The sequence below is a fragment of the Gadus macrocephalus genome, chromosome 1 (assembly GCF_031168955.1).
Source record: "Gadus macrocephalus chromosome 1, ASM3116895v1".
NCBI lineage: Eukaryota > Metazoa > Chordata > Actinopteri > Gadiformes > Gadidae > Gadus > Gadus macrocephalus.
In genome coordinates, this window is record NC_082382.1 from 18,574,991 (window position 1) to 18,587,141 (window position 12,151).

The window sequence follows — 12,151 nt, forward strand, 5'->3', positions numbered from 1 at the left end:
ATTTATAGTGGATGTTAGACCATTTATTTTGACAGTAAAATTATTAATTGCCAATCAATACTACATAAATAATAGCACAGAAGTGCGTTAAAACTGCTGAAGGACTTCATAAAAGCATCAAATTTAAATGAATAAGCTATGATTCAAGGCAAGTAGCGTGAGTTTTGGTTAGCTTAAATTGGCGAAGTGAGTTTTATATTTGCTGCTCTATGTCATTGCAATAGTATTGAGAGAGGGTGAGAGGGCATCACTCATCACCACCATGGGGATGAAGTTCTTTATGTTCTTTAACTTGTCGCTGTCGAAGTCCACCAGAAGCACAGTGAAGCCCGCCTCCCTGGGTGACAGCTGGACACTAGCCTTGGCTTCCTGCTTTGAAGCCACGGTCCCCAGCCTAGAAACAGAATCAGAAGCCACCATGATTGTCCAAATTTTCTTACAATTTTAAAAAAAAAGTAAAAAGTGCTATTAAGGCCTCCTTGTAGGACCAAAGAGACGTACTTTATTGTGATGGGCTTCTCCTGAGTCAGGCCCACTCCCTCTAGTGTGAAGCTGCAGTCCTGCAGGGCCTCTGGCAGAGGGTTCAGCAGGTAGAGCTCAGCTGTTAAGGGCTGACCCACTCTGGCTTCTCCAGTAAGCTGCAGAGAAGCGCATTGTTTTATCAACATCGTTGTTATGAAATGATTGTATGAATAATGATCCTAAGCTACAGTATTTGTCCCTCATAAACCCCTTGTACGTCCTCAAGTTTGTTGCATTAAAAGTGTGAAATATTAAATATATTCTAAATACAGCCATACATGCTCCATTCATCCATCAACCTACACACCTGCCCATCCATTGTCCACACACTCATCCATCCATCCATCAATCCATCAAATCATCCCTCATCCCATCCATCCACCCATTCACTCACCCGCCCATTCACCTATACATCCACACACTCCTCCAGCCATCCATGCCCACCTTGACCTCCAGGTCTGGTTCGTCCAGCACAATGAGCTTCTCTGCCTTGTGGTACTCCCCGTTTTCCTTGTCGTTGACGAAGGCCGTCACCTGTATCATCCGGTCAGGGCTGATCACCTTCCCATAGTCTGAATACTTCAACTTTAGGAAGAGGAGTTTTTCTATAAAACATAAATATGCACAACACAGGGCTGGTTTAGTGGAGGTTTCATTGCACTTTATCTATCTGTATTTGGATGATTGTGTCAGTGATGTGTTTTGCATGAAATATTAACATAATTCAATGTATGTTTTGAACCCCCCCCCCCCCCCCCTCTGGCTCCCCCATTATTCCAGTGTTGTGTGAGCCTCTACCACTGACCTTCCCCCGGCGTCACGGTCACCGTGTCAGAGATGAACCCACAGCTTGCACCCCTGGTACTGTTGTAGCGCACAGCCCGCGCATACAGCATGAAGCTGCAGCTCTTGGCCACCATGCAGTTGTTGGCGAGAACCGAGTACACCTCAAAGTCTGAGCCCACCACCATGTTTTTAGCCAGCTTAATCTGTAGATCGATGGGGACGATATCACATGATATGAGTCACCTGCAAGCGTGCATGTTTTTTTCACTTGCTTTTAAGCATACCCTTAACTTACAGTTAAGCGTATGCTAAATACAGGTAATTTAGCTACTAGCTAGCAGGTAGCGGATTGGCAACTCGCTCAAGGATGCCTACAGAAGGTTTGTGGACAACTCCAATCTTTGGGCTGGGAGTTGAATACCCTCAGCACTACACTATGCTGTCCCAAGGATAATCAAATGCTATTCTAACAATTCAGATCGTTAGTGTGGTTGCACACTATTGTAATACTGTCTATATCTTATTATTACACCAGATTTTAGGCTCCAATTCCCACAAATAGTTTTCTAGGTATCAACACCAAACCATTTAGGTGTTATTCTAAAGTCATAGTGTCATAGCTAACTCACAGATTCCTATTTTTGACCCACAATTATAAGCTAAGCGCAAATCCTGACAAGGCTCTGTATAGCTTTGCCAATGACGAAAGATATTTAACAAAAAAAAAAGATATTCTATACATAATATATATTTATAACAGTATAACATTGTATGAAGTGCATATATAGTTATAGGACACCTTTATGCGAAGCCCTGGCTCCTCGCCCTTTTTCTGCAGCTTGTTGCGGTGTTGGGCCTTCTCGAAGACACGCCGCTCTTCCTCAGACCCTGGAAGGAGTGAAGGTAAAGTGACTAACAGTCAGGGGTGGACACTGACGGTCGTTACCAAATCTGAATGAGTCGAAGTGTCAGAGAATGGGCGGTGCTGCATGCAGCACTCCCCTAACTATTGAAACATTGTCTTTTGGTGCGACCGCACCTTCAGGGTACTTGTAGTGATGGGTGATGTCCCGCCTCTTGTCGCTGCCCACGGCCTTGGTGCTGATGTTTTGACCAATGGAATCTGTCGAGCCGCTGAACGTGACGAAGTCTCCGGTTGACAGTTTGACATATTCGACGACGTCGGCATTAACCTGAATGCAAACACATCAGTAGCCACTGAGATTAAATATGCTGGTATGATACTAGTGTCCCGAGTATAACATGGATTTGATGAATATCATAATGGTATCTTGGTTTTGTTGAGCAAGTGGAGACGCAAGAAGAAAAAATGATGACCAGGAATGTGCTTTTTTTGCCTGAATGTAAAAAGAAAATGGGGCCAAAGAGTACGACTGCAGTGCTGTTCCGAATGACATGAGGCGAGCCAATCAACTAAGAGGAAATTCAGTGACCTTAGTATTTGGTAATATGAAATAAAATGAAATAAAAGTCACCTCGGCAAAAACAAAGGGAGCGTCAAACTTCTTGGTCAGCTCCCCTTCCCTGATAGCGCTGACTGGAACTGGCCCACAGCAGAACACACCTGCAAGGGAACTCAAGTTAGCAAGCTTGCTGGCTGGCTAGCCCATGGAGAGTGACCAAGGTATGGGACAGAGGCTCTTTTAGTTTCCAGAGCAAGAATATTAAATTGCGTTCACCATGTAGGCCTACCTTCGCTCGTCTCTTGTGGTGTGGCATCGCTGACTTGCCATCCATCAAACCCAGCTTGTTCCAGGTCAGGCCGAGCCATCCAGCTCTCCACCCACACATGGAAGTTCCTGATGGGGCAGGACGGAGAAATGTGAGATTACATCAGTTTTTTGCGGCGTTTTTTTTTACAGTTTAAAAAAGAAGATCTAAGAAAAACACTTGAAAGAGCCTTTCAGATTTTTTTACATTTTTCCTTTTAATGTGTTTTCATAAATGTATTTGTGAACACCGACCTAAATTTTATCAGAATTTTCCCCCAATAAGAGAGGAAGGCCGAGCTCTCTGAGTGGCCAACGACGTGCGTCGCGACGTAGGTCGCATTGGTCGCGTCGTAGGTCGCATTGGTCGCGACGTAGGTCGCTCGTCTGGCTGCTTTCAGTCGCTGTGGTCGCTGGCTGGCTTGGTCGCTCAAAATCTATGGGCGGTCGTTTATCAGTTAATTTGCATGTTAAGGTAACTTAACGGGTTTTTTGCGACAGTTGAAGAAGGCCTACCAGAAAGCCATGCTCTCTGGCGAAAGCTTCCTACAGCTCTTTATTGCAAATATTATTTTTATATTTTTATATTGAAGTAGGCCTACAGTTTAAAATGATGAAATCGTTGGTCTATCAGTGTCAATAAAATATATTAGTTGTAATTTGGGGCGGATTCAAATTATGTATTTTAGATATTATATAGCCTATTTGTTTTGTTAAATGACAGTAAGCCTAATAAGGTATATTATACACAAAGTTCTTCGTTATAGAGTGATATATTAGTTGTAATTTGGGGCGTATTCAAATAATGTATTTTATATATTATGTATACCCTTTTTCTTTTGTTAAATGTCATTAAGCCTAATAAGGTATGTTATGCACAAAGTTCTTCGTTATAGAGTGATATAGTTTAATTTAAGTGCAAAATGTAGTAGAAATTGTCACAGTGGTAGCCTACAAGCGGTAGTGAAGCCTGGTTAGTAATCAAGAAGGCGGTTGTTCGATTCTCTCCGGGGTCAGTTAAATTTCTGCTCTTTTTGTCAAACTTACTGACGCAATCGGCCTCTTTCATTTGAATTTTTTTTTGTGATTTAGTACGATGGTATGATAATTATACGACGTAATGACGGGCTGCGACGCCTGGCTGGTATCCGCTGTCTGGCTGCGACGACAGGCCAGCCATGGCTGGCCGCTGTCTGCCGCTGGCCACTGGCCGCTGTCTGCCGCTGGCCACTGGCCGCTGGCTGCGGCTGGCAGCTGGCTCTGGCAGGCTGACCGACTAGGTCGCGACCATAAAAGCGTCGCGACCCTTTTGGCGGCAAATAGGTCGCAACCAACCAGAGGTATGGCTGAATGAGCGACCTGTGGCAGCCAGCCATTGTCACCATGGCTGCTACCATAACAAAAAAACCTATATGTTATCAGTTAACATCTCATTGAACAGAATAAATACACGTGCGTCAGTATAATAAAAACATACATGCAATAATATATAGGCCTATTGGTCTATCAATCTATATTTAATTAATTTTAAATTTACTAAATTAATAAAATATCCTATGAAGAAAGTTATAGTGTAATATACAACACTGTCTAAATGTATCGAATAAAATATAGGGGTTAACACAAGGGACGCGAGAAGTCAGTCCCAGGGGGGGGTGCTAAGAGAGTCTATGTGATGACGTCAGAATAAATGCTGCGCAACATCCATTGTTTACAGAGACGAGATGACGGGTGACGTCACATTCAGTGGGGTGTTCCACAAAGCCGGTTCTGCAAACTAGCCACTGTTATTCACAAACGTTAGCAAGTAAACAATGTGAAAATTATGCCTAACCCACTGGAGACCGCGGCTCAATTTCTGTGGAAAACACAATATCTTTAATTTTAAACGTAACGCTATCATGTCATATATAACCACAGACATATTTAAAATACTAATCTCCGTGGGAAGTGGAGAGAGCTGTGAGCTTACCCCCTGGAGACCGGGGTTCAAGTCCGGTTGTTGTTGGAAGACTCTTATCTCTATTTCCTGCGAATTATAAAGTCAAGTATAACCATTGTGTTGACTTCATCCGGTGTCTTGATGGTGCATTGATAATTTCGGAGGTTAACACTCTAAACAGCTCAGGTTCGGATCCCCTCAAAAACGTCGACAGGGGTACCACTGCGTTTGTTATTGGTCAACATGGAAAAAACATGAGGGGTAACTGTCGTTTTTTATCGGCCGTCATGAAATAAACATAAGGGGTAACACTGTCGATATTTATCAAATAAAACATAGGGGGTAACACTGTTGTTTTTCTTTGGTCGTCGTAAAAAAAAACATAAGGGTTGAAAAAAAACATAACTGTTGTTTTTTATTGGTCGTCATGAAAAAAAACATAAGGGGTAACACTGTTGTTTTTTATTGGTCGTCATGAAAAAAACCATAAGGGGTAACACTGTTGTTTTTTATTGGTCGTCATGAAAAAAAACATAAGAGGTAACACTGTTGTTTTTTATTGGTCGTCATGAAAAAAAACATAAGGGGTAACACTGTTGTTTTTTATTGGTCGTCATGAAAAAAAACATAAGAGGTAACACTTTTTATATACTATAGATTTGTGTAGTCACTGGCCCCCTTTAAATTGTGCATTTATGCTATTACTATAGCCTACTATTATTATTGACACTTTTTTTTAGAAAATTTTAACTTTAATTTCAATTTTCATATTTTGTTCTTTGGTTTATACATTTGAATACTTGACTATCATGATTCGTGACACATATATTTATTTGTACTTTGTCATGTACTTTGTACTTTGTCATGTCATATATAACCACAGATATATTTATAATACAAATCTCCGTGGGAAGTGGAGAGAGCTGTGAGCTTACCCACTGGAGACCGGGGTTCAAGTCTGATTGTTGTTGGAAGACTCTTATCTCTATTTCATGCGAATTGTCAAGTATAACCATTGTGTTGACTTCATCCGGTGTCTTGATGGTGCATTGATAATTTCGGAGGTTAACACTCTAAACAGCTCAGGTTCGGATCCCCGCAAAAACGTCGACAGGGGTACCACTGCGTTTGTTATTGGTCAACATGGAAAAAACATGAGGGGTAACTCTGTCGTTTTTTATCGGCCGTCATGAAATAAACATAAGGGGTAACACTGTCAATATTTATCAAATAAAACATAGGGGGTAACACTGTTGTTTTTCTTTGGTCGTCGTAAAAAAAAACATAAGGGTTGAAAAAAAACATAACTGTTTTTTTTTATTGGTCGTCATGAAAAAAAACATAAGGGGTAACACTGTTGTTTTTTATTGGTCGTCATGAAAAAAAACATAAAAAACACTGTTGTTTTTTATTGGTCGTCATGAAAAAAAACATCAGGGGTAACACTGTTTTTTTTATTGGTCGTCATGAAAAAAAACATAAGAGGTAGCACTGTTGTTTTTTATTGGTCGTCATGAAAAAAAACATAAGGGGTAACACTGTTGTTTTTTATTGGTCGTCATGAAAAAAACATGAGGGGTAACTGTCGTTTTTTATCGGCCGTCATGAAATAAACATAATGGGTAACACTGTCGATATTTATCAAATAAAACATAGGGGGTAACACTGTTGTTTTTCTTTGGTCGTCGTAAAAAAAAACATAAGGGTTGAAAAAAACCATAACTGTTGTTTTTTATTGGTCGTCATGAAAAAAAACATAAGGGGTAACACTGTTGTTTTTTATTGGTCGTCATGAAAAAAAACATAAGGGGTAACACTGTTGTTTTTTATTGGTCGTCATGAAAAAAAACATAAGGGGTAACACTGTTGTTTTTTATTGGTCGTCATGAAAAAAAACATAAGGGGTTGTTTTTTATTGGTCGTTATGAAAAAAACATAATGGGTAAAACTGTCGATATTTATCAATTAAAACATAGGGGGGAACACTGTCGTTTTTATCAAATGAAACATAAGGGGTAAGACTGTCGTTTTTCTTTGGTCGTCATGAAAAAAACCATAAGGGGTATCACTGTTGTTTTTTATTGGTCGTCAGTGTAACAGTATTTAACCTAAAAGCCACAGTGGTGTAAGTGGTAGTGATGCTATGGTAGTAATCAAGGGGTTGTGTGATTGAATCTCACCACGGTCAGATTGATTGTTGCACATTTAGTAAAACTTCAGCCTTGGCAAAACGTGCGTATTTATTCATTCCACCTTCCTGAATTGTGCTCCCTGGTCCCAGGAATACATAGTGCCTATAATATGGAAAGTGGTTGGATTCTATCATATGCTGTACATCAGAGTATATTACAGTTTTTGTTTTTGGTCTGTTGGCTGCAAAACATTCTGAGTTAGCATGCATACTTGATGATTGGGCCACTTTACACACACTTTTTATATACTATAGATTTGTATAGTCACTGGCCCCCTTCAAAATTGTGCATTTATGCTATTACTATAGCCTACTATTATTATTGACACTTTTTTTTTGAAAATTGTAACTTTAATTTCAATTTTCATATTTTGTTCTTTGGTTTATACATTTGAATACTTGACTATCATGATTCGTGACACATATATTTATTTGTACTTTTTTTTTTACGGTATTGGGTCTGTGAATTAGAGTTTTTATTTGTTTTGTTACACTTATATCAATGTATATTACACTATAACTTTCTTCATAGGATATTTTATTAGTCTTTGACATTTATCAAACCAATAGGCTATACAATATAATCAATATAAATATTGTAAGCATCACTGTATTACAAAGTTAATTCAAAATTAATTAAATATAGACAGACCAATAGGCCTATTTATTTATATATATTATAAAAAGGCCTATTGGTCTATCTAAGCTAGGTATATATTATTATTTTTTATTATACTGACGCACGTGTATTTATTCTGTTCAATGAGATTTTAGCTGATAACATAGGCTTTTGGTTATGGTAGCAGCCATGGTGACCAGCCGCAGCCAGCGGCCAGTGGCCAGTGGCAGACAGCGGCCAGCCATGGCTGGCCTGTCGTCGCAGCCAGCCAGCCGATACCAGCCAGGCGTCGCAGCCCGTCATTACGTCGTATAATTATCATACCATCGTACTAAAACATACAAAAATGTTAAATTGAAAGAGGCCGACTGCGTGACCGTCCGTGGAGAGAATCAAACACCGGTCTTCATGATTAGGCCTACTAATATAGCATGATTACCGCTTGTACCACTGTGGCAATGACTTTAAATAATTGCACTTATATTTATGTTTATCAGTCTATAACGAAGAACTTTGTGCATAATATACGTTATTAGGCTTAAAGGCACCCAGTGCAACTTTCGAGGCTTAAAAATAAACATTCAATTTCTAGTCTTTTTTACACGTAGTAAGTTTCAATAACTCCATACCATTACATACCGACATTTAAGGAGCAAAGATGAGACGTCGTTGTGTGGTCTTTGCTCCTTGAATGTCGATATGTAATGGTATGGAGTTATTGAAACTTACTACGTGTAAAAAAGACTAGAAATTTTAATGTTTATTTATTTTCATTGAATGTTTACATAAAGTTGCACTGGGTGCCTTTAATGACATTTAACAAAACAAATAGGCTATATATAATATATAAAATACATTATTTGAATACGCCCCAAATTACAACTAATATATTTTATTGATACTGATAAACCAACGATTTCATCATTTAAACTGTAGGCTACTTCAATAGGAAAAATATTAAAACAATATTAGCAATAAAGAGCTGTAGGTAGCTTTCGTCAGAGAGCATGGCTTTCTGGTACTTCAACTGTCGCAAAAAAAACGTTAATAACATGCAAATCAACTGATTATATAGACTTTGAGCGAGCCAGCCAGCGACCACAGCGACTGAAAGCAGCCAGACGAGAGACCAACACAGCGACCAATGCGACCTACGTCGCGACCAATGCGACCTACGTCGCGACCAATGCGACCTACGTCGCGACCAATGCGACCTACGTCGCGACCAATGCGACCTACGTCGCGACGCACGTCGTTGGCCACTCGGAGAGCTCGGCCCTGCTGGAATAAGACGAGGGGGTGTTTGTTTGAGACTTTTTAACCCCAGCATCCAACAGCGCGATCAGAGCGTTCTGGGAACTCAGTAGCTGATCTCTACTGTATTGGATATACACTGACCACACCGAGTCTGGGTCTTCAAGCCTCTCGCCGTCCTCATCATACATTTTCTCAATCAGCAGGTTGCCGTTGCCGTCGTGAGCGGAACTGAAGTTGGTGACAACTCGGCAGGGGATGCCCAGCGCACGGGACACTTGTGCCGAGAGAGGGTAGGCATACGAATTCAATATAGACAAACAAATACATAAATTAAGTGATACCAGATTTCATAATCTAAAAAAATCGAATCTTCGAATAAAAAAGGGACATATATATAAATTGATAGAGCATGAGATATGAACAGCCAGAGGAACAAACAGCCAGAGCAGACCGTAGGCCTACCTGTACAATCCACAGCAGCGAAAACCCAGCACTGGCCGTAGCAGACGGGCCCGCTGTCGGCCCACTGCCGCAGGATGTCCCCACTCCCTATCCAGGTGGACGGGTGCACTCCGTCCTCGAACTCCGCCCACTCTCCCACCAGAACACCCTGGTTGTCGTTACTGTTGATCTGGAGGGGGGGGGGGGACACCGTTACCGAGCAATAAAGTTGGATTGATGGAGATTTTTTGTAAATTCAATTTGACCCCCCAGTAGCTTGCATATAACTGGTTTGCCCATAAGCATAAACAAATGGTCCTAGTACTAAAACTAATACTTATTCTAATACTGATATTGATATTGATACTGATATTAATTCTTCTTAATTTAATTCTTAATTCATTCGTATTAAACCTTTATTCAACCAGGTCAAAGTCTCAATACTAATGCTTGAACTAATACTGATACTGATACGCCTAAAACTCATAAGACAAAAATATAAACTTTAGCAGATCATTATTATGCACATGTTGGTTAATGGTGGGATTACTGACAGGTAAATAGATAGACAGAGTTGGGACAGTTGGGACGGACCAACAGGTGGTCAGCGGGGATTACCATGGCGCTCAGCACTCTGGTGATATACACAGGGCTTCGTCTCTCAGAGCAGTCTTGGTCAGTGTCGGACACAACGTTGAGACCCTCATCCAAGATCTTCAGGCAGATGTCCAGAATGCCAGGCTCAAACTACAACCCAAACAAGTTCTGTCCAGTTAATATCGTTTCTCGGATTTTATACTTCATGATTTATTTGAGTTACTGCGTGCCAAAGGCCAAAGGCACACAGTAACACGTTTCTTTCGGATCTGAATATTTTATATATCGATGAGTGACATGAGGATGTTTCCTGTTGAATAAGACTTATAAGAATTAAGACTTTTTCAATTGAATTAATTATGTATTTTGGATTGACAACAACATAACATTTCCTATAGGCTGAATGCCACAAAGACTTTTCATGTGAATGCATGCCATGACTACTTCACTGGATGACCTGGGATGGAGGATTTTTCCTATTTAAAGGTTGCCGTAAAGACTTTTCCTCACCTGGCTGAAGTTCCATGGTTTGTGGTGGATGCGTGTGGCTGAGCCCCGATAGAGGAGGCCGTGCTGGGATAGAACGTACTCCTGCCGCTTGGTTTCACTTCTCATATAAACAGCATCTCCTGCAAGTACATTCACGTTATCAACAGTACTAGGACAACAAAATGTCCCTTTTCGCCAAAATACAAAAAGCAAATCTATTGTATTTGGTGAAGGGTTGAAATGTGTGGCCAAACACAAATCCAAATCATTGTAGCAACATTTTTATGCATCTAACGTAACAGGTATTTAATCCTTATTTTCCTCTGGATTCAATGAATAAAACATGAAGAGAAAGGTTTGAGTGAATAGTAAAAAGGCAAAGTATATTTACTGGGGCACCAGGCGTTGAAGAGCAAGACAAACGCCCCAAGGCTGGTGCTCTGTCCCTGCTGAAGAAGGCTCAGAGAGTACAACCCGATGGGGGCCTCTGGGGAGGAACTGATATTGAGAGCTACAGTGTTTCCAGGGGCCTTAGAAGCAGATGCGCTCCATTCTTTGTCATCTGTGGAGTCCTTCAGACCAAAGGAGACTTTTGTGTCTGATTCCTTACCGAGCAAGGTACCTGTACAGTAAAATACACACACATTGTGACTTTAGTGCATATTATTATGCTCTTGTTGGTTAAAATATCATGCAATGTACAATTACATGCACATTCTCACACATGCTCACAAGCACCACAATTGTGTAAAACCACACAGTGGACAGTACCTGTTTCAACAATGAGGGTAAAGCTTGTTTCCTCGGGGTTAAACTCTGGACTGCCGGCCTTGAGATGCAGTACGAGGCTAAAGGGCTGACCCCTTCTCACGATCAAGCGATCCTCTCCATTCTGCTCGGTGTGGTGGCTCCGCTTGTTGCTCTTGATGTCAAGATCACAGCGCTCAATCTCCAACACTTTGTTGGATTGAAAGTTTAAGATGGTAAAATAATAAAATAATGCATTTAAATGTAAAAGCTGCAACAAACAGACACTTGACATAGATATCCAGGCATCGAATATGTAGTCATACATCATGCCATCATGTGCCAAACTCATTTTTCTTACACTCAACATTCTGACATCTGATCTACCTCCTATAGCATTACAGCGCCTAAATTGTCTATTTTCCTCTGTTACTCAGTTATTTGCATTTCAGTCTAAATTAAAAGCAGGAGATGTGAGTGTTGGGATCTTTACCTTGTGACATGGCTACAGTGGGAGAGCTCCTCGTTGTGTTGGATCCTCCACCTGGTTCGCTTAGTATCCCCAAGTGGCTCCAGAGTTGGTCCACACTGAAGCAGGGTCGGGCCACGCTCAAGAGTATTTATGGCATTTGAAACTGGAGTGGATATGGACAGATAAGTCGTGACCGGAAAGACTCCTCCACTATTTTTAGACAGTGATATATTAACATTAAAGAAGACTTGTATGTAGGCGTCAGGTTTCTTTGAATGTGTGCGAATAATTAGATATGTATTCATACGTGTGCAATTATTTATTTGTACTAATAATTAACTTTTTGGGGGTTTATTAT

General features: G+C 40.6%; 1 protein-coding gene across 1 annotated transcript; it reads right to left on the reverse strand.

The window, feature by feature from the left end:
• Window position 1: 1 nt before the first annotated feature.
• On the reverse strand, window positions 2–11,946 carry LOC132461753 (protein-glutamine gamma-glutamyltransferase 2-like). The gene is made up of 15 exons (XM_060057105.1): window positions 11,815–11,946; window positions 11,346–11,531; window positions 10,966–11,196; window positions 10,596–10,714; window positions 10,107–10,235; window positions 9,510–9,678; window positions 9,189–9,321; window positions 3,022–3,128; window positions 2,805–2,893; window positions 2,348–2,501; window positions 2,108–2,196; window positions 1,328–1,511; window positions 967–1,127; window positions 502–638; window positions 2–394 (listed from the first exon to the last, which is right to left on the reverse strand). The coding sequence occupies exons 1-15, from the start codon at window positions 11,822–11,824 to the stop codon at window positions 208–210; spliced, it is 2,085 nt and encodes a 694-aa protein (XP_059913088.1). The 5' UTR covers window positions 11,825–11,946; the 3' UTR covers window positions 2–207.
• Between the last annotated feature and the right edge of the window lie 205 nt (window positions 11,947–12,151).